Source organism: Bos mutus, chromosome 5, assembly GCF_027580195.1.
Source record: "Bos mutus isolate GX-2022 chromosome 5, NWIPB_WYAK_1.1, whole genome shotgun sequence".
Lineage (NCBI taxonomy): Eukaryota > Metazoa > Chordata > Mammalia > Artiodactyla > Bovidae > Bos > Bos mutus.
In genome coordinates, this window is record NC_091621.1 from 100,415,694 (window position 1) to 100,436,721 (window position 21,028).

Genomic DNA, 21,028 nt, shown 5'->3' on the forward strand with positions numbered 1-21,028 from the left:
CGCTTGGCATCAGCGACACGGACGCAGAGCAGCGACAGGTACCAGGTGTGTGTCGCAGCCCAGAGCAGTAGCAGCCCCAGTGACCCCAGGCCCCCTGGCCCCATCTGCCCCTCCCACGCCTGCTGACCAGTCCCGAGGGGGAGCCAGAGGCCAAGCAGCTGCCGGGGCTGATCCACCTGAAGCAAGGAGACATAAAGGCTTCTCGTGTACTGTCCTGGACTAGGCACTCAGGGCGCACAAATCCGTGTGTGGGGAGGGGTGGCCACCCCACGACACAGAGGTCAAGCCCAGAAATTTCCTGCCCCCAGGGATGCTGCAGAGCCCCACCACTATCCCTGACACTGAGGATAACCGATTGCTGTCGGAACACCCCCTCGTGCTGCCTCCACCACCTTACTACCCATGCCTACGGGGCATGCTCTTGGCCATCTGGTGGAGACTGTGGTGCTGACCCCGGCTCTGGCCAAGTCTGGGCAGCAGCTGGCATGGCCAGAAGCCTGGTGCCAATAGCCTGGGGACGAATGCCCTGAGGGCAGAGTCCTGGCACTTGCCCTGGCTGGCTGTGGCTGCAAGGTTAGAGGAAACTTCCTCTCCAGGCCAGAACCTCTGACCTCAAAGAGGCAAGCAACCACCAGCAGGTCCTGACCTAAGCCTGGCCCAGACAGAGCCCCCAAAAGCAGGACCCAGGCTCCTCACTCCCCAGGACAGAACCTGAATCTCCCTTCACGTCAGCCCCCAATAACAGGGCCAAGATATCCAGCTTCTCCTTCAGTTCCCCAGACCGGACTCCCGAGAGAAGAGTTGGGTACTCCTCCCTCCAGCCCCCAGACTTGTGACCCCAGCATTAGGCACCAGGACAGTTTATTTTCCATTCCCTCTTCAGCTGGACACCCACTACACTGCTCAGTTCAGCTTCAGTTCAGTCGCTCAGTCGTGTCCAACTCTTGTGACCCCATGGACTGCAGCACACCAAGCTTCCCTGTCCATCACCAAGTCCCGAAGCTTACTCAAACTCGTGTCCATCGAGTCCGTGATGCTGTCCAACCATCTCATCCTCTGTCGTCCCCTTTTCCTCTCGCCTTCAACCTTTCCCAGCATCAGGGTCTTTTCCAATGAGTCAGTTCTTCGCATCAGGTGGCCAAAGTATTGGAGCTTCAGCTTCATCAGTCCTTCCAATGAATATTCAGGACTGATTTCCTTTAGGATGGACTGGTTGGATCCCCTAGCTGTCTAAGGGACTCTCAAGAGTCATCTCCAACACCACAGCTCAAAAGCATCCATTCTTCAGTGCTCAGCTTTCTTTATAGTCACAACTCTCACATCCATACACAATTACTGGAAAAAACAGTAAATGCTTAACTCCAGCTGAGGCCTAACCAGGGATAGTGAGGAGAAATATGGGGGTGAGGAAATGACTCTGCAGGTGTACTCAGCATCCTTGCCCAGCCTGTATAAGTTAGCAACAGATGTGATAATGGGATACATGGGGGTACCCTGGATAAGCCGGAGTCTATTCCTGAATTCACTGTTACCCAGAAACCAGAGCAGGTACAGGCAGGCTACTAATTGGTCATCGATCTTGGTTATTGATGGAAAACACAGGCCAGAATCTCTGAAGGATCACTAGGAAGGATACTGATTAGTTATTCATGGGTCATTGGACTTTGGTCAAGACCATCAATGGAAATTTAATAGAAGTCACTAATAGGGACTTGGTCTAAATAACCAATGGGCCTCTGATCAATCATTACTGGGCCATAGGACATTGATCCATATATTTGATGGGCTACTAGTGAGAACTTATCAGAATCAGTCCTGTCATTGGCCATGATTTTGGACATCTGTCAAGGTTGCTGATGAGTCCTTGGTCAGGGTCAGTGATGGGGTCACTGATCAGAGGCCACTGAGAGTCACTGGGAGTCCTATTGCAGGGGAGGTTGGCCAGATACAAGGGCTGGGGGGGTGAGTGGGCTGCTGGTGCTGTATGGTGGGTCAGGAAGCTGGTTCCTGCAGATGGATTCCTGCACAAAGCAAGAGATGCGACAGCCACCATCGACAGCTTGCCATTCATCACAGATGACCTGACCAGGGTTTGCCTCCCGCATGTTAAAGACCCCTGACCTATGAACACACAGCCACAGGTGATCTGACCCAAAGCCAGTGTCAGTGTCCCACATCAGCGGATGCCTGACCACCCACTCAAGAGGGTAACTTGACTGATGCACCTGTCATCCCATCACATTGGGCACTTGACAGTCCATGTTCAGGGTCTCTGATCCCTTATGACTGATCCGAGTGTCAGCCTCCCCCACATCTCCCAGGAAGCTCCGGGATCTCCATCACCTGCAGACCCCTTAGCCGCCCACACACAGCGCCCCCCCCCCAGCAGTGGACAGCCCGTCTGCAAAGATGGCAGGCAGGAAGTACAGAGAGGCCGCAGTCCCTAGCCGGGCACAGGCCCTGGAGCCTGTGTAGCCTCCCCATAGAGGTCCCCGAGTGGCTGTGGCCTCTTTTTATCTCTGCTCGTAACTCGGGTAGCCTGACCCTGTCTTACCCTGCCGCGGCCAGGGTCCAGCCTCCCCGCTCCTTTCCCACCCGGTGACCCTTATCCGAGCAAGACCGACCTGGTCCGGGTCTGGGGAAACTCTCAACAGCCCTCCCGCCTAACAAGCTCTTCCGGACCCCTACTGCTGCAGTCAGTCATGGCCGCTCCAGGTGTCTCCCGCCCCCTCCCAAGCCTTCTGTAACTCCCTCTCCAGGGGAACCGGCAACCGAGGGTACATCAGGGGCTGCAGTCTGACGACACGCGAGACGCGGAGTGGATCCACGCCGAACGGAGTCTCGGCAGGTTGGCGCGGGGCCGCCGCTCTGACCGCCACGGACAGCCCGCCGTAGCCGTGGCCTGGAGTGAGGAAGCGCGGCTGCTCCTGGACAGCCTGGGGTCACCGCGCTCCGGGAGGGGACGAGGAGAGATGCCCGACGCCCAGAGACTCCCTCTCTCCCGGGCCCAGCTGCTCACGGCCCGCTGCCCCCTCGCCCGCTGGACACAGCAACGAAGCCTAAGAGGCTTGCAGCCCTGCGTGCGCCGGCACGCCTGGCAAGGGAGCGCAGCGGAGACCACACCCGACGACGGGTGACCACATCCGGCGACTGGCGACGGCGCCGAGCAAGCGCGGCCGCGGCGGAAGGGCACGACCGCGGAGGAAGCCCCGCCTCCTACACGTGACTTCCGGCGGGCCTCCTTTGGCGCACGCGCACCGCCCGGCGGCCCGTGCACTCTGCCGTCTGCGCGCGCGCGTTGTCGTTGACGCATGCGTGCTGACGTCGAGCTGGGCGGGAGGCCCGTGGTGCCGCCCAGGTAGCATCTCGAGACTCGGCTCCCCGACCCTGGCGCGCGGTGAGGGAGGAAGCACCTGCAAAACTCGCAGGCGCGTTCCGGGAGGTTGCTGTGAAAGGGGCTCCCGGAGAGGGGCTGGAAACGTCTGGGTTTGCAGGCCCACCTTGTGCACAACTTGGAGCACGTTTTGTAAGGTAGGAAGGTGTTGTGAACAGGCTAAGGGACGTGTCCAAGGTCGTGCAGCCGAGGAACCGTCGGACGGGGAGAGGCTGGACGTTTAGGAGTCTTCGAGAGGGTCCTCCCAGGAGCGCCTGAACAGGTGAAGGGGGACTCTAAGACCTCCTCCTGGCAAACTTCCAGAGGCCCCTGAGAAAGGCACGGAGGTCGCCGAAGCAGCGGCAGGACACGAGTCCAAAGCTGCCGTCGGGTACCTTGCAGTGAGAAGTGGGCGCGAAGCAAGTAGAAGCCTTCTCTAACGGGCCGACTGCCGGCTGGAAATGTACGTGCGAGGGGCTGGCGGGGACTGGGGGCGAGAGCACTGTGGCGGGAGTGGCCTCAAGAGAAAGAAGGCAGAAGGGCCAGAGGAGTCGGTCTTGGGAGGGTTGAAGCCAGAAATTCACCCACCTCCTCTTAAGAAATGGATGTTTATTGCAAACAAATAAATATGCCCAGGAATCCAGCTGAGGCATGTGCATGGAATGCTTTCCATCAGCTCAGATGCAGGCGACGACGGCTGAGCTGTTAGAGCTGCCGGGGCCAGGTGGGATGGGATAGACTGAGGCTTTAAGGCTCAAGAACAAGAGCGACAAGCATTAACGTTGCTGACGCCTGAACTGGAGTTTAAAGTTTCAGAGGTGAGGCAGTTGAGCCCAAGTGAGTGCGAGGTGAGCAGCTGCTGACAGCAGACCCTGTGTAGGGCTGGTCCCTCGGGTGGAGTCAGGGATCTCCTGAACGATGGGGGCACTTCTGGCTTCTGACACTCTTACTCTTTTCCAGAAGCATCAGGTCCATGCTGCTGCTGGCTCGGGCACCCAAAGCTTGGCACAGGCTCTTTCAGCTCCAGCCTCTGGCCCTCCTTGGGACCCCAGGAGGCAAGACCCAGCATGTGAGATACCAGCTCTTCTCAACGCCAGGCCCTGCAGATACAGGCAGGCAGGGCCAGCCCCAGGGTCCCGGCCTGCGAACCAGGTTGCTCGTCACAGCCCTGGTTGGAGCGGGACTGGGTGGGGCGTGGCTGGCCTTGAGGGCTGAAAAGGAGCGGGGGCGGCAGCAGCAGCGGACAGAGGCCCTGCGGCAGGCTGCTGTGGGCCAGGGCGAGTTCAGCCTGCTGGACCACCGGGGCCAAGTGCGCTGCAAAGCTGACTTCCGGGGCCAGTGGGTGCTGCTGTACTTCGGCTTCACTCACTGCCCTGACATCTGCCCCGACGAGCTGGAGAAGTTGGTGCAGGTGGTGCGGCAGCTGGAGGCGGAGCCCGGCCTGCCCCCAGTGCAGCCCCTCTTCATCACCGTGGACCCCGAGCGGGACACCGTGGCCGCCATGGCCCGCTACGTGCAGGACTTCCACCCGAGGCTGCTGGGCCTGACCGGCTCCGCCGAGCAGATCGCCCAGGTGAGCCGTAGCTACCGCGTGTACTACAGCGCCGGCCCCAAGGACGAAGACCAGGACTACATCGTGGACCACTCCATCGCCATCTACCTGCTCAGCCCTGACGGCCTCTTCACGGACTACTACAGCAGGGCCAGGTCAGCCGAGCAGATCACAGACAGCGTGCGGCGCCACATGGCTGCGTTCCGCAGTGTCCTGCGCTAAGCTGGGTCATTAAAGGGCTGTGACGGAGCCGTGTGCGCATGAGATCTGTGCCGGCAGCCCCTGGAGGCCACGGCAGGAAAGGGGCTGGGGGCCTGGTTGCCTCCTGGGGTGCAGGGGACAGACAGCCCTCTCCCCTACACACAACGGTTCTGTAAAGGGTTTTGTTTTGTCTTTTAAGGGACTGGTGGGATGGCAACACTTTATTAGGCTGGGCCAGCCAGGAAGCAAAGCAGACTGAGCAGACGCACACCCGGTGTCCGTGGGGGACAAGCTGTAAAGCCCAACCCTGGCCTCAGTGCTCCCCACTCAGGGCTGCACCGTGGAGGGGGCGGCGTAGGTCTGGAAGCGCTGGCGGGCCCGCTGGTGCGTGAGCAGCCTCAGGGACATGGTGTCCACGGCTGCCTCCAGCCCCGGCTGCTGGGTGATCTCCACCGTGTAGTCGTTGGCCTGTAGGGCACCAAGCGTCAGTGAAGGCCAGGGACCACTTCCCTCCCAGATGCCCAGGCCACTCACCAGCTGCAGGGAGGCCAGCATGGAGCGACACACTTCGAAGGCAGGCTGGCCCGCCACCAGCTTCGCGAAGGGACACCACTGGTTGAGCTGGCTGAACCGGGAGACCACCTGGTCCCCATAGGTGTGGATGTCAAAGGGTACGTGCTCCTCCTGCGGAGGGGAGGGGAGGGGAAGGTCCCAGGCTGGCCCAAGGCAGGCAGCAGGGGACGCCGTCCTCCACCAGGGGCGCCACCCGGCCCACCTCACCTGCTCCTGGAGCAGACTCTGGATGGCGTCCTCCCAGCCCCTGATGTGCTGCTTCAGCTCCGTCTCCTGGACGAGCTCCTGCCTCGAGGTGGTGACGAAGACATCCTGCTTCGAGGCGGTGACAAAGAGCTCCTGGGGGAGGACCGGAGCCACCAACTGGGTGCAGGGCCCGCCCCCGCCCCGCCCAGCTGCCCCCACTCTGACCTGGGCCTACCACATTCCTTTGGACCAGCTCCTCATAGCGCAGAGACGCTGGCATGGCTTCCGCTTCTGCAAAAGTGCAGCCATGAACCTCTCTCCTTCCTCCCATCTTCGGGGGCCCCTCGGGCCAGCAGCCCACTCCCAGACCTACCCATGTCTGCATCTTCCCCGGGCTCTGCCCCCTCGGGCTCTGCGTACTCCTCAGGCTCCAGGAAGTCATCTGCAGAGAAGGGAGCGCCCGGGCACAAGGTTAGGCTGCCGCGGGCACTGAGCCTGCCCCGGCCTGCCCCCAGGGGCCCCACCTGCAGCGCCCCTGCCGCCCCACCTGCGGCGCCCAGGTCCTCCACCGAGTCCTCCAGACGGTCCTCCTCCACGGGCCACAGCCCCTGCTCGGCCCTCGGCAGCCACCGCTCAGCCGCCTGTACAGAGACAGCCCCTCAGAGGCACCGCTGCCTCCCACCAGGCCCCGCGGGGTCCACGTGGTGGCTGGTACTTGCCTCCCTCCTCTGCATCTTCCGGAGCGTCTCCAGCTGCTCCTTCACGTGCTTCCAGTACAGAACCTCCATGTCTGCACACACAAGCCTCGTGAGGGGGCTCCCTCATCCTGCCTGGGCCCACCCGAGTCCACTCAGCCTCTGGCCTCCCCGGGCTGAGGGGGGCGGTGCAGCGTGGGGTCAGCCTCCCTCAAAGAGCCCCAGGCTCACCTGCAAAGGAAGGGCCCTTTCGCCGGGACCTCCTGCTGTCGGTGTGGTCGGCATCTGCAAGAAGCCCAGGTTAGCAGGGGCCGAGCCAAGGCCCACAGCCGCGCCAGCCCCGGGCCCCACGCACAGGCAGCCAGGTACCACTGGTGGAAGTCCTGCAGCTTGACGGCGCCCTTCCTCTTACGCTTCTGTCCTGGCGCCTCCTCCACGCGGGGGGGCACGGAGTAGGGCCTACCTGGGGGCAGACGGGCAGTCCCGGAGCGCAGCCACAGCCCGGGGCCGTCTCCGTGCCCACAGGCCCTGGAGCCCCAACCTCCACTCCAGCCAGGTGAGCCCAGCTCCTACCCCCTGGTGCCCAGGGGCCATGCCCGCTGCGTTACCTTTCCTGAAGGGCTTAGAATCTGGGGAGTCGAAGGGGTCCAGGCCCTGCCAGGGGTCTGGGGTGTCCTGAGCACAAGCAGACACAGGAGAGTGGAGGGTGCGCCCCTCAGTCGAGACGCACGGGGAGGGGGCACCCTGGAGCTGCAGCAGGGCGGCCCAGCGCTGGGGAGGAAGCATGCTCAAGAGACGCACTGCGAGGGCGCACCTGCCCACCCCTCACCTTCAGCCTGGATGCGGTCTCCGGGGCCTCCTTCCGCTCCCGGAGAGTATACCTCCTGGGCTGGGCAACACTCTGGAAAGGAACACCAGGGATTCCCCTCTCCTCCTCCACCCAGGATTCCAGGCCCCCCAGCAGCTCTGCTCTAGGGCCAGACACAGGGAACTCTGCAGAAACCCCCTGGGGCAGAAAGTTCAACAACCAAAAGGTAAACAGCTAGTAAAAGCTTTAGTAGGAGATAGAAACTAGTAGACTACTGGCCACGAGATACCTCCTCAAAAAAAAGACAGAGGTAAAGAATCTGCCTGCAACGCGGGAGACCATAGAAACTAGTAGACTACTGGCCACGAGAAACTTCCTCAAAAAAAAGACAGAGGTAAAGAATCTGCCTGCAACGCGGGAGACCTGGCTTCCACCCCTGGGTCGGGAAGATCCCCTGGAGGAAGGCGTGGTGACCCACTCCAGTATCCTTGCCTGGAGAATCCCATGGACAGAGGAGCCTGGCAGGCTGCAGTCCGTGGGGTCACGAGAGTCGGACGTGACAGCAATTAAGCACAGCAAAAACCACCAATCAAAGCTGGCAGGCCTGTCCACTCCTGCCAGGCTGGCCTCAAGAGTCAGCTCTGGAGACCAGCGCCATTCTGGGTGGCGCCCCTGGGCACCAGTCCACCCCTGAAGAGCAGCAGCTGCTCTGCTCAAAGAGGGAGCCATGAAAGCTGCTGCTGGAAAGGGCAGGGTGTGGGGCTGGGGCCGGCTGGGGGACACACCCACTGCCCTGGCGCACAAGGACCAGAGAGCGGGCAGCCCAGGGGGCCGCCTGCCCCACGCACGCACCATTCCCACTGGGGCCCGCCTGGCTGAGGGCGGGGGCTCGGCAGGCCTCCCTGGAGATCCCACCTGCTCAGGGCTCCTGGGCTCCGGGGGCTCCATAGGGACCTCAGGTGCTGAAGCCTCAGGGGGCTCCGCTGCGCCTTCTGCGTCCTCTTCGTCCTCTCCCACGCCCCCACCTCTAGGCACCGGGCCTTCTGGAGAGGAGCCTGGCAGGGACACAAGACAGTCAGCCCTGGGAGCCCGAAGGCCAGGCAGCGGGGGCCGCGCCTCGGGACGAGGGCCCGTTCCCGTCTCAGCTTCACTTGTGGGAAGCAGACGGTGCACAGCGCGCTCACGTCACTCTGCTGCTCTGTTTGGTTCATTTTATTTTTAGTAATTTTCCTCTCTAAATGCTGCCACCTCTGTCTGCTCAGAGAGGAGGCTGCTCCAGGGGCAGCCACTGAACCAAGACAACACAGCTGGCCAAGGTGGGCCCTGGGCATGGAGGCCTGCCCCCCGAGCCTCAGCCCCCCAGGCTGCAGCGGTGGAGAGGCTGGGTGCTGAGCGCAGAGGCCCCTCCCCAGCCCCCGCTGCAGGCCCGCCTGGGAGCTCGCTTCTCACCTGGCTCCTGGGAGGTGCTGAGCGCCGGGCCGGGACTCCCGCACACAGAGACTTCCATTGGCTGCTCCTCAGCCCTTCCAGGCTCTGGGAGAGAGCAGGGATGGAACACGGTCAGCCCTGCTCCCTCTACAAGGTCCCTCCTGGGCCCCACGCAGCCAGAACCGGGGAGGAGAGAGCACAGCCTGGCACAGGCCTCCAGCTCTCTGGGGCTGAGCCAGCTGTGGGCAGAGGCCCCGTCCTGCAGGCAGGTCCGAACGGTGGGCGCAGGCACCCAAGCGAGCCCACCTCGCCGCCACCCGAATCCTCACCCTTCGGGTTCCACGGCTGCAGGGCCTCCATGAGGGACACACCCAGCGGCTCCAACAGGAATGTGCCTCTGGGGTGCGGCGTGCACGTGTTCACCCTGAAATCCTTCCGGCTGGCCAGGACCTCCCCCTGACAGCTGGCAAAAAACGGGCGCTGCAGAGACCCTTCCCCAGCACCACCCCCTCCACCCAGCAGGCGCAGCCCCGCACCTGTACAGGGGGTTACTGTTCTTCTCCATCTCGTCCGGGGCGACCAGGGCATTGGGCAGGAGGGGGATGAGGGTCCCCTGCATAGAGGCCAACAGCAGGTAAACCGTGGGAACCCACGGGCCACGACAGCACCCTGCACGCTCCCATCAGCTAAACGCGGGAGGGGCACTCACACTGACGACCTGGTCATCCCTGAGATCCACGTTAGCACAGGAGTCAGAGAGGTCGTCCAACGCCCGGAACTGTGGGAAGACGGAAGGCTCGGGGGGGCCCGGCTGGCACCGTGGGCACCGCCAGGCACCCAGGAAGCCTCACCTTCTGCTCCGCCTCCTGGGGGGCCCTCGAGCTGGCATCCCCAATGGTCCCGTCTTCCGGCGTGGAGGACAGCTGCTTGGCCTGCCTGAGAGAACCAGCACAGGGGCACCGCAGGTGAGGGCCGCGGGCCGCACGCGCAGCAGACACACGGGCACCCCCTGTATACTCACTTCTTGCCAGAGATGAAGTCGAGAGCCTGGTAGACCAGGGAGTAGAGGTATTCCACCTGGCAACCAGAGCCGGCAGTGAGGGCGAGGAAGGAGGGGCTCCCAGAGCCCCCCACACGACGCGTCCAGGTGCCAAGATGCCCGCATTCTCTCCAAATTCCTGCCTGTCCGGCTGCCAAAACCACTGCTCCAACCCAACCGCCACGCCTCCCCAGCACTACTGAACAGCTGGAGCCCCCCTCCTGCACCCTCACTCCACACCACAGCAGCTGCGGCCACCCCAACCCTGCAGCCCGGACCCACAGCCGCGTCTGACTTCACGGGGCTCACCAAACAGCCCCACCTGCGGGAGCACCCCGGGTCTCTGCCGGCGCATCACAGTGCAGCCATAGCCTGTGGGGCCCCACTGCTAGGGGTGAGAGTTGGGATTTTCCAGATTCTGGCCACAAAGCACCCACCAGCAGGATGCAGACACGCACTGCCTAAGCTGTTCCCTCCGGGTGACAGCGCCCAGCAGGACAGTGTGCCCCGAGGGCACGGATCCCACTCCCCAGAAACAATACCCAGGAGCTTCCCTAAGTGTCTGTCGCACAGCACGGCGCTTCACACTCTGTCCCATTCACTTGGAACCGGCGCCGGTGCTGTTCTCATTGTAAATGAGATGAACCGAGACTCAGAGAATCAGAGCAACCCCACCAGCAATGGGTCGAGGACCCGCACCAGGGATGCAGAAGTCCAGCAGCCACGAGCCACCTGTGACGCCATCAGCTTAAATCTAATTAAAAGTTAACAAAACGCCAGACTCCTCAGTCACACACGCTGCGTTTCAAGAGCCCAGGAGCCGCACGTATTAGATCACAGGACACTGCCATCAGCTCGGAAGAGCAGTCGGACCGCACTGCCTGCCGCCTGTGCTCCCCTCACGCCTTCTGCGGCTTGCTAGCGCTTTCTGGGCCCGCTGGAAGAACACACCTGCCCGTCTGATCGACCACAGGCGCAGCTTATGTCTGTGCCCCCAAAGTCAACTGCCGATATTCCTTCCGAGGACAAATGCGAGAATCCGACTGCATGGGCTCATCCAAGACAAAAACCAATGAATTCTCAAACCGTCTTCATAACTCACGGTCCCCAAGGTGGCCCTTGTGCCAGCTGACCCGCAAGTTGGTGGCCTCCCCCGCTCCGTCCGGAGGGGCTCTCAGTACCGAGCTCCTCGACGCATCTCTAAACCCTTCCTCTGTGCGCCTTTGGTTCCCCGCCCCCCACTAAACTGCCAGCTGAGCGGGTCAGCGCTGTGGCCCACTCTTCCCTGCTCCTCCGCGAGAGGACGGACGGGGCGGCGCTGCCGGAGGCACGTCTCCCGCATGCGCACAGGCGCCCTGGCAAGCAGCGAGGGGCGTTTAACCTCCTCTGGACTACCAGCGCCTCACCTGGGCTTCTATTTCGCGTTTCCCTCAGCAGCGCTGATCTTTAGTCACACCTCACTCTCCGAGTTTCTTATACAGTGCCTGGTTCTCAGCAGCTGACTCGCATGCCCCCTGTGAAAGCTGGGGCCTTAGGCGTGGGCCCTGCAAGCCCCTGGGCCCGCCTCCTCGGCACCTTCCCGAGAGGTATCTTTCTCTCCGGCAAGCCCGTCAGCCGCGCTCCCGACCTGCTTCCCCTCTGCTGTGTGTCATCCGTATCCCTCTCCCGGCTCCCCTTTCTCCTCCCCCTCCCATGGTTTTCAATGCCGACTGTCACTGAGGATAGTTCAAACATCCAGAGATCTACCTCCCTCCCCCAACCCACCACCACCCGGGGATTCTGATTTGCTCAGTGTGGGTGAGGCCCAGGCGCTGGTAATTGTTTGGACTGGAGCATGGGTTGAGAGTCACTGATTTACTTACTGACAATCTCTTTTTTGGGGGGCCATGTGGTATGGCATGCAGGATCTTAGTCCCCCACCCAGGAAGCAAACCCATCCCCCGGAAGCATGGAGTCCCAACTGCTGGACCACCAGGGAATTCCCAACCCTACTATTTTAAACCCATTCTGTTCTTCCCTGTTAAAAGGGGCAAGGACTTGGAGGAGGAGGTGGGAGGTGCTGCTGAGGCAACTCAGAGACAGGGCTGAGCCTGCCACCTGCCCCAGCGAGACAGTAGACCTCAGTCCCACGAGACACTGCAGTTCAAGACCACAGCCAGGCGGGCCCACCTTCTTACTGTAGACACAGGCGGAGCCCTGGATCAACAGCGCTGCCTCGATGAAGTTCATGGTGGTTTTGCCTTTGTCAAAAGAAATGCAGATCTGGTCCAGCTGCAAGACACAAGGAGGGACAGTGGCAAGTCCACGCACTCTCCTCCTGGCAGTCCACCCAAGCCACCCCCACCCAGGCCAGTGGCCAAGGTGTCCGTCACCACAAGCAGCCCTTCCGAACAGCTCTGGCTCTGCCTGGGGCTTGCCAGCTGCCCGTGTTTTTGGAGGGGACAGACAGGCCTTTGTGGCTACCCCTACTTCCTGTAACCTCTAAGACCTAGTGTTTTGGAAGACGCAGGCCCCTAGGGCGCATCACCCACAGACGGCCAGAACTACACACCAGCTCCTCTGCAGAGGTACTCACACTGCGCCCATCCTAGTCGGGACCGGCTCAGCCAGACTCCAGCAGGAAGACCCCACCCTGGGAGAAGGACGGGGGACCCTCAAGGGTGGGGAAGAGAGAGACAGAATGCTGGGGTCTCAATCCTTCGAGCAGAAAACTCAGGAAACACTTCCAAGTACATCATCCCCCTTCCTCTGCAACTCCTGACCCCCAGCCTCTCCTGAGCGCCAGTTCCCACCACCCCTTAAATCTGTGTCCACCAACCACATGCCAACAATCCCCAAACCCATCTAAACCAGCTCTAAGGTAAGAAAGAATGTTCTGGCAGCTGTGTGGAAAATGAAAGGAGGAGAAAGACAAAACTAGAGGCAGAGAAATGAGGACTTCAGGGGACAGAAAACATTTGGAGAAGCAGACATACGAAGCAGGAGAGGAGCAGACCAAGCAAGCAGGTTCACCAGGCATCCCCAAGCACCCCGCTCAACGCAGCTCCAGCTAGCATAGTTCTCTGCATTTTCTCAGGAGACTGTGTGTTCAAGCAGAGGTCAGTCGTCAGATCAAGTGTCCATTTAACATTTATTCTGCACCCACTGTGTGCCAGGCATTCTATTAAGCAAAAGGGAGAGAGAATGAAAACAGTCCCTGCCCAGGCAGAATGTACATTCTAGTGTGGAAAGACCATACACAAGTTAAAGACCAGCAGAAGGTGAGCATTCTAAAACACAGAAGGTATTATAACAGAGAGAACTATTTTAGACATGGCAGTCAGCTGATATTTAAACTGAGATGTACAGGATGAGAAAGAATCAGTTCTTTTTAGAACGGGCAAAAAAATTTCGCCATCGAGTACAGAAAACATAAATGTGTGTGTGTGTGTGTGAAGTGCAGCCAGGAATGAGCTTGGGTGTTGCAGACTGATTGGTTCAAAGAACAGGTAAAGAGCCTAAGTGAAGTCACTCAGTCGTGTCCGACTCTTTGAGACCCCATGGACTGTAGCCTACCATGCTCCTCCATCCATAGGATTTTACAGGCAAGAATACCGGAGTGGGTTGCCATTTCCTTCTCCAGGGGAAGAGCCTAAAACAAGGCTAAAACAGTGAACAGAGCCAGATTCAGAGAAGGAAGCTTGGCTTCTATTCTGGGAGCAATGGAAAGCCTCTGAGGGGTATTAGGCAGGGCAGTGCTGCAGCCTGATTTTAATTTTTAAGTGTCACGCTTGCTGCTGAGTGGAACATGAATTGGATAGAGCCAAAAACAAGAGCAGGGAGTCCAAGAATGAAGGTTTTAACATGAATGGGAGCCAGACTGTGGCCTGGATCAGAGAAAATGGGAAAGAGATTAACTGAAGTTCTGGTGACAAAATGATAGAAACCACGGGTGAACTCGTGTGCAGTGTCAGGTTTCCCGAGCTCTGAGCTTTCACTTTGAGGAACATAGGTGCCGTATACCAAGATCAGAAAGGCTGAGCTTTGAGCAGGAAAATAAAGAGCTCTCCTTTAAATTGATGATCAATTCCAAAGAAATGGTGTTTTTAAACTGTGGTGTTGGAAAAGACTCTTGAGAGTCCCGTGGACTGCAAGGAGATCAAACCAGTCAATCCCAAAGGCAATCATTCCTGAATATTCACTGAAGGACTGATGCTGAAGCTGAAGCTCCAGTACTCTGGCCACCTGATTCATAGAGCCGATTCATTAGAAAAGACCCCTCCCCAGGAGGAGAAGGGGACGACAGAGGATGAGATGGTTGGATGGCAGCACCGACTGACTGGACATGAGTTTGAGCAAGCTCCGGGAGATGGTGAAGGACAGGGATGCCTGGCATGCTGCAGTCCATGGAGTCACAAAGAGTCAGACAGGAAAATAATCGACTGAACAACAACTCCTTTAACTCTATTAAACCTGAGATGCTTGTGTGACATCTAAGTGAGAATGTCAAGATTAAGAACATGGATACACAAACCAGAATCAGAGAAAAGGCCTGGAATAGAAATATAAACCGAGGAAGGGGGGAATAAGTAAATAACCCAGCAATTGTCCTCATACAAGTGGCACTTAAAATCATGTAAATAAATGAAGTGGTTTAGGGGAAATGTGTAAAAAGATGGCTCAGGCCACGCCCTGAGGAGTTCAACACTGAGACTAGACAGGAGACAAAACCTGTTTCAAAAAAGAGGATGCCATCAACTCATCAAATGCTGCTGAGTTGAACAAGATGACTCTTCTTGTGACCCTTGGATGTGGTAGGAAGTCGTTATTGATCAACACAAAAGCAGTCCAAGCGGGCTGAGCAGTGCCACTGAAGTGCAGAAATGGAGATGACAGCTCTTTAACGAGGTCTAGACATACTGTCAGATATGAGGAAAGGGTTAAATGCTGACGGTGGAGCACTGGCTTGAAAGTCTAACATAAGATCTCCCTCCTGCATCGTGACCCAGACCTCTGACACAGCCACACATGCACACAAATTCTATTCTACTCTATTACAGAAGAATGCTGCTCGCTACTCACTAGATCGATTTCAAGGCTCATTAACAGAAAGCGATCTCTAATGACAGCTCCAGGCTAATCAAGTAAGGAATGGTTTCGAGGCCCAAGAGACGGAGCTGGGAAAAAGGGAACGAGCCTGCGGATGAGTGCAGTCAGAGCGCCAGACGGAGGCGGCACACACCCCAGAGGCGGCAGAGGCCCGCAGCCCGCGCCCCACGCCCCGCGCCCGCGCCACTCCCCGGGGCCGCCCTCACCTCCTCAAGATATTCGCCCAGCTGGGCCGCCACGTCCACCTCCCAGTTCCTGGTGAGGTCGCGGATGGGCAGCAAGAGGTGGGCGAAGCGCGCCTCCACGTCCTCCATGTTCGGGAGGAGCCGGATCGGCCCGGGGACCGCAGCGCCGGCTTCCAAAGGGGCCGGTGCACTCAGCCCGCCACTACTTCTGGCGCCATTTTGCTGTTCCCGCCCAGGAAGATTCGTAGCGCGCAGCGACGAGCGCACAACTTGACGCAGACCGATCGCGTCACGCCGGAAAGGGCGCAGGACGCGCCGGAGGCGGGGCGCCAGAGGGGGCGGGGTCCGGCATGCAGCTGCGGCCGGCGCGGAGGGGCGGGGCGGGGCCGGCGCGGAGGGGCGGGGCGGGGCCGGCGCGGAGGGGCGGGGCGGGGCCGGCGCGGAGGGGCGGGGCGGGGCCGGCGCGGAGGGGCGGGGCGGGGCCGGCGCGGAGGGGCGGGGCCGGGCGGACCAGGGGATCGTGTCCAGCCCGCCGCGTAGCGGACATGGCGGGCTCTCGGGTCCCACGGCAGCTCTTTCTCCAGGGCGTGGCCGCCGTCTTCATGTTCGCCTTCGCTTCCCTTTACACGCAGATCCCGGGTGAGGGCGCCGAGAGCCGGGTGCCATCAGGCGGGACCCCCCCCCAACCCGGGTCCTGTGACCCCCTCATCTCTCCGCCCGACACACCGCTGTGTAGGGGCGGTGAGATCCAGGCCTGGATGCATGGGGTCGAGGGCTGCGGCTTGTGTCCTGCGATCCGCGGGGGTGTGGGCCGTGGGCAGGCGTGCAGGGGTCATTTTCAGCACGGTTCTGGGTTCTGACCTCGGCGCGAGGGTCTGGAGGGTCTGCAAGCCTTGACCTGTCGGAAGGGAGAATCTGCGGGTGCCGACCTGGGTTGGGGAGGGCAGATCCGCAGGCCCTGGCTGGTAGGGGTAGTCTCGTCTCCGCGGGACGTGTCCAGGGCCTGCCCTGATGTGCCCTCCCACAGGCCTGTACGGCCCCGAGGGCATACTGCCTGCTCGGAGGACACTGCGGCCCCAGGGAAAGGGCCGCTGGCAGCAGCTGTGGGAGACCCCCACGCTGCTGTGGGAGGCGCCGCTTCTGGGGCTGGACACTGCCCAGGGCCTGGAGCTGCTGAGCCTGCTGGGCACCGTGCTGGCCCTGGGTGCCCTGCTGACCCGCCAGCTGCGCCACCCGCTCGTGTACCTGCTGCTCTGGGCCGCCTACCTGTCTGTCTGCCAGGCAAGTGGGGCTGTGCCACCGGGACCCTTGCCTCCAGCTCCCTCCAGGCCCACCCGCCCTCTCCCCAGCCGTGCTTCCTGACCCCCCTTCTCCCTGCAGGTGGGCCAGGTGTTTCTTTATTTCCAGTGGTGAGTGACTGTTGGGTCTGGGGCCACAGAAGACTGGGTGGGTGAGATGGGGTGGGATGTGCTTGTCTCTCCCAGGAGGACCCCCTTAGGAGAGCAGCCCTGATGGGGAGGAGGGCCTCTGTGCTATTTTTTCTCCCCATAGGGATTCCCTGCTGCTGGAGACAGGCTTCCTGGCCGTGCTGGTGGCCCCTCTGGGGCTGCCCCCCAACCACAAGCAGGCCCCCCAGGGCAGGCCGGGAGGGGTCTCCCCCCATGAAGGCCTCCCCTTCTGGCTCGTGCGCTGGCTGCTGTTCCGCCTCATGTTTGCCTCGGGTGTGGTCAAGCTGACTAGCCGTTGCCCCGCATGGTGGGGGCTCACCGGTGAGGGTCCCTGCCTGGATATGCGGCAGTGTTGGGGGCTTTGCCCAGCCCTGACCGCCCGCCTGTGCCCTGCAGCCCTCACCTACCACTACGAGACTCAGTGCCTGCCCACGCCGGCCGCCTGGTTTGCCCACCACCTGCCCGTCTGGCTGCACAAGCTCAGCGTGGTGGCCACCTTCCTCATCGAGATTGCAGTGCCCCCTCTGTTCTTCGCTCCTGTTCGCCGCCTGCGGTTGGCTGCCTTCTACTCCCAGGTCGATGGGGTCCTTAGCCATCAGAAAGACAAACAGGACGTGACCTTGCTCTGCACTGCCCAGAGGGCTCCACTGGGGATGGGTGTCTGCTGCTGGGCAGTCAGAAGGGCCTCATGGGCAGAGGAGCTCGTTAGCCTGGGGTGTGAAGGTGTGCCTGTGTGGAGATGTCTGTCCTGGGGCGGCAGGGGCGGCTGAGGAAGGGTTGTGTGAGGCATGCCAAGCTTGGGTTTTCTCCAGGTGCTGGTGGGAGCCATCGAGGGGGTAAGCCAAAGTAGGGGAAGTGGAGTGGGAGAACAGAGGCCAGGAGGTGACTCGGAGAGCACAGGGGCCTGCGGGAGAGCTCGGTGGGGGAGATGTGGAGGGGCCTGGAAGCAGGCTCCAAAGGGCCCGGGAAGGGGGCGGCCCCGTGAGCTGAGTCCAGACCGTCTCCAGGTCTTGCTGCAAGTCCTGATTATCCTCACTGGCAACTATAACTTCTTCAACCTGCTCACCCTGGTGCTCACCACCGCCCTCCTGGACGACACACACCTGGCTGCCAAGTCTAGCACCAGCCGCCGCAAGAGGATGCCCAGCTGTGAGTGTCCGCCTGCCCCAGACAGACAGCCCTGCTGCCCGCCAAGTGACCTAGCTCTACCCCAGCCCCCAGGCCGTAGACCCCCCAGCCCTGCTCCCAGCCGACCCATGACTATCTTGGCCTGCAGCCTGGCCCAAGGCCCTGCTGGCCATGCTGACCCTGCTGCTGGAGTTGGCCGTCTACGGGCTGCTGGCCTGTGGCGTGGTGCACTACTTCGGCCTGGAGGTGGACTGGGAGCAGCACGTCGTTCGTTCCAGAACCAGTGAGTACCAGCTGGGGGCGCAGAGGGTGGAGGCTGCGGCGTCCCCGCTCACACCCGCCTTCTTCTGCAGCGTTCACCTTCCACCAGCTCTCCCAGTGGCTGAAGACGGTGACCCTCCCCACCATGTGGCTGGGCGCGGCCTCTCTGGCCTGGGAACTGCTGACCGCCCTCTGGAGGTGTGTGGTGCAAGAGGGTGGGTGGAGACGTGCGGGGCGGGCCTGACTGGGTTCTGTTCTCCGCCCCCAGGTGGGTGCAGGTGCGAGGGTCGCTGCGGAAGCTCTGTGCTGCCGTGCAGCTGTCCGTCTTTGGCACTGCCACGGTGGCTTTGTTCCTGATCAGCCTGGTGGGTAGTCCTTCAGAGCTGGGGGTGGGAGTCAGGAGAGAGCGGGAAGGGCGTTGCCGAGCCTCTGCCTGCCTCCAGGTGCCCTATTCCTACATGGAGCCCTCGAGCCATGGGCGCCTCTGGACCGGGGCCCACCGCCTGTTTAGCACCGTGGAGCACCTGCAGCTGGCCAACTCCTACGGCCTTTTCCGCCGAATGACGGGCCTGGGTGGGCGGCCGGAGGTGGTGCTGGAGGGCAGCTATGACGGGCACCAGTGGACGGTGAGGCCCCTGCCCGGGGTGCCTGGTGACCACACAGGCCTGGGTGGGGAGAGAAGGAGGAGCCAGCCGTGCTGAAGGGGACTCTGCCCGGCAGGAGATCGAGTTCATGTACAAACCCGGGAACCTGAGCCGGCCGCCCCCCATCGTGGTGCCCCACCAGCCGCGCCTCGACTGGCAGATGTGGTTCGCGGCCCTGGGCCCCCACACGCACAGCCCCTGGTTCACCAGCCTGGTGCTCCGCCTCCTGCAGGGCAAGGAGCCTGGTGAGGCTGAGAGGAGGGGCGGGGCCCATGGGGCGTCTGGGCGACCTTCAGGGGGGCCTCAGGGAGGGCGGACGTTGAGCCGTGCCCCCTGCACCCTCAGTGATCCGCCTCGTCCAGAACCACGTGCCCAGTTACCCCTTCCACCAGCAGCCGCCCACGTACGTGCGGGCCCAGCTCTACAAGTACTGGTTCTCGCACCCTTGGGAGCAGGGGTGAGTCTGGGCGCCAGGAGGGGTGCGGGGTCTGCGAGCTGGCCCCGCCTGAGCCCCCATGCTGTTGCAGCCAATGGTGGCGACGCCAGTGGGTGGAAGAATTCTTCCCATCCGTGTCCCTGGGGGACCCGGCGCTGGACATGCTGCTCAGGCAGTTTGGCCTTCAGGTAGGAAGGAGTCAGGCAGGCTGGGGTGGGCGGCAGGGGTGATCCCGGCCCACAGGGACGACCCCCCCCGGACCTTCCTCCATCCTGTCCCGCAGGACAAAAGCCCGCCCCGGGCCGGTGGCTCCAGCAACACCCTGAGCCAGGCTCTCCACTGGGTACGGAAACAGCTGTCTCCCCTGGAGGCCCCCGCCCTGCTCTGGGGGCTCCTGGGGGCTGTGGGGGCCATCAAGGTCATGCAGGCCCTGCTGGGCCCGCAGTCCCTGCCTCGGACCAAGGAGGAGAAGCACAAGCCAGCCCCCCAGGAGGACTCGGTAGCTGCCAGCAAGCAAGCTTCCCCAGCCCCCAACATCAGCAGCGGCTCCCAGACCCCCCGGCGGAAAAAGTCGCCGTGATCTGTCAGCCACATGTCCTTAGAGGGTCAGGGTCGCGCTTGCCTCTGGCTCTCTGCCACAGGAGGGCCCAGCCGCCGTGCCTTAGCCAGCTGCCATGCAGACGCAGGTCAGGGTGCTGGCCTGTGGGGGGCGCCAGCCCTTCTGCTTCAAGGGCATCCCCCCACCCCCACCACGTCCGGTCCCAGGACACCCTCTGACCTGCTCGACGGCCCAGGAGGCCCATGTGTGACCTGGCAATCGGGGACCCTTGCTCTCTGCCCCCACGGCAGGGGTCCGAGTCTGAGCCCCAACCCCGGCTCCTGCACACGGGGTGGAGGTAGGGTGGGATGAGGCTGACCTGCTGGGGAGAGGAGGGAAGACGCCCCAAGGTCTCCTCTACAGCAGCCTGTCTGCGGTCCGGATCCGTGAACCAATAAAGGCAATTGTGTCTGACCACATTCCTGCCGCTTCCTTCCCGCAGGGAAGCCTGAGGGCAGTCGGCCTTCTCTGCCTCTGACGGTGGACACAGCCCACATACAGTCCGGCTGATCGCTGACCAGGCTTCCTGGGTGCCTTCTTGGTCTAGCCCTCAATGTTCCCATTTGTAAAATGGACACGAGGGCCCCTCCTGGTGCTGCCTGAGCCGCAGTCCAGCATGGCCTGGCCAACCTGTCAGCTCCGCATGTCAAGGCTATGAGATCGGTGCTGCAGTGTGGGGCCTGGGACCATGTGAAGGTTGGGGAGTTGGCCAGAACACTGGCACGCCCTGCTCCTGCCCCGACTTCCTCACCTCGGGGGAAGTAGAGGGTCCACACACTGCATCTTTCTCAGGCTGCGATGGAGGAGAGATGGGAGGTGGGCAGGGCCGGTGTGGACGCCCCGTCAGGGAACTTGTCCGACCTCTGGCTGACAGAAATGGGGTGTGGGTGGGGAGAGGAGGGAGGAGCAGAGGCCCTGGGCCAGGGGCAGGGTCGGCGGTTAGTGCCTCTGACCACTCCCAGGAGCAGGCGTTGAAGGTGCTGCTGCCCGGGTGTCTGAACATGGCTCATCAGTAGGAGGCTACCGCCTCCCAGCATCTGGCTCCGTGCTTAGCCTCTGCCCCTCAGGCTGTCACCTCCCAGACCTCTGGACAGCCCCCCAGTGTGCCCAGCCTCTCCCCCCAAGTCACTGGTCCCTCTGCGACTGACCCAAGTAGATAGTGCTCCACGCTCAGCCTGTGCCCACAGTCAAACGGGCTTAAGAGGTCCTGTAACCTGAGCCCTTGGGTGCTCTCAGACATAACGAGGTGATCTATATGTGAGCTTGGCTTCAGAGTGTTCAGCACTCTATATCCTCAGCTTCCATGTCTGTGGACTCAACCTCGCTCAGATTGAAAATAAACGTTCCAGAAATTTCCAAAAGGGAAAGTTTCAATTTGCTGCACA

At 61.5% G+C, this 21,028-nt stretch overlaps 3 protein-coding genes across 5 annotated transcripts; 2 read left to right on the forward strand and 1 right to left on the reverse strand.

Annotated features, from left to right (window-relative positions):
* Positions 1 to 2,989: 2,989 nt before the first annotated feature.
* Positions 2,990 to 5,174, forward strand: SCO2 (synthesis of cytochrome C oxidase 2). Of its 3 annotated transcripts, none has more exons than XM_014480680.2 (2): positions 2,990 to 3,656; positions 4,334 to 5,174. In XM_014480680.2, the coding sequence occupies exon 2, from the start codon at positions 4,347 to 4,349 to the stop codon at positions 5,145 to 5,147; it is 801 nt and encodes a 266-aa protein (XP_014336166.1). In that variant the 5' UTR covers positions 2,990 to 3,656; positions 4,334 to 4,346; the 3' UTR covers positions 5,148 to 5,174. The 3 variants fall into 3 exon arrangements, with proteins under 3 accessions (XP_014336166.1, XP_070227475.1, XP_005903464.1); XM_070371374.1 differs by having other exon boundaries at positions 2,990 to 3,531; XM_005903402.3 differs by having other exon boundaries at positions 2,992 to 3,836.
* A 158-nt stretch (positions 5,175 to 5,332) lies between these two features.
* Positions 5,333 to 15,391, reverse strand: NCAPH2 (non-SMC condensin II complex subunit H2). The gene is made up of 20 exons (XM_070371371.1): positions 15,150 to 15,391; positions 12,025 to 12,126; positions 9,838 to 9,893; positions 9,668 to 9,752; positions 9,526 to 9,594; positions 9,353 to 9,429; positions 9,146 to 9,279; positions 8,838 to 8,921; positions 8,304 to 8,443; positions 7,410 to 7,481; positions 7,189 to 7,255; positions 6,936 to 7,043; positions 6,812 to 6,865; positions 6,605 to 6,675; positions 6,433 to 6,526; positions 6,259 to 6,327; positions 6,121 to 6,176; positions 5,907 to 6,038; positions 5,661 to 5,810; positions 5,333 to 5,594 (listed from the first exon to the last, which is right to left on the reverse strand). The coding sequence occupies exons 1-20, from the start codon at positions 15,255 to 15,257 to the stop codon at positions 5,454 to 5,456; spliced, it is 1,869 nt and encodes a 622-aa protein (XP_070227472.1). The 5' UTR covers positions 15,258 to 15,391; the 3' UTR covers positions 5,333 to 5,453.
* Positions 15,392 to 15,627: 236 nt separating this feature from the next.
* Positions 15,628 to 20,062, forward strand: LMF2 (lipase maturation factor 2). The gene is made up of 14 exons (XM_014480682.2): positions 15,628 to 15,767; positions 16,156 to 16,409; positions 16,509 to 16,537; positions 16,680 to 16,897; positions 16,973 to 17,151; positions 17,584 to 17,725; positions 17,853 to 17,987; positions 18,058 to 18,163; positions 18,234 to 18,330; positions 18,409 to 18,591; positions 18,686 to 18,854; positions 18,955 to 19,066; positions 19,137 to 19,233; positions 19,329 to 20,062. The coding sequence occupies exons 1-14, from the start codon at positions 15,674 to 15,676 to the stop codon at positions 19,623 to 19,625; spliced, it is 2,112 nt and encodes a 703-aa protein (XP_014336168.2). The 5' UTR covers positions 15,628 to 15,673; the 3' UTR covers positions 19,626 to 20,062.
* Positions 20,063 to 21,028: the final 966 nt, after the last annotated feature.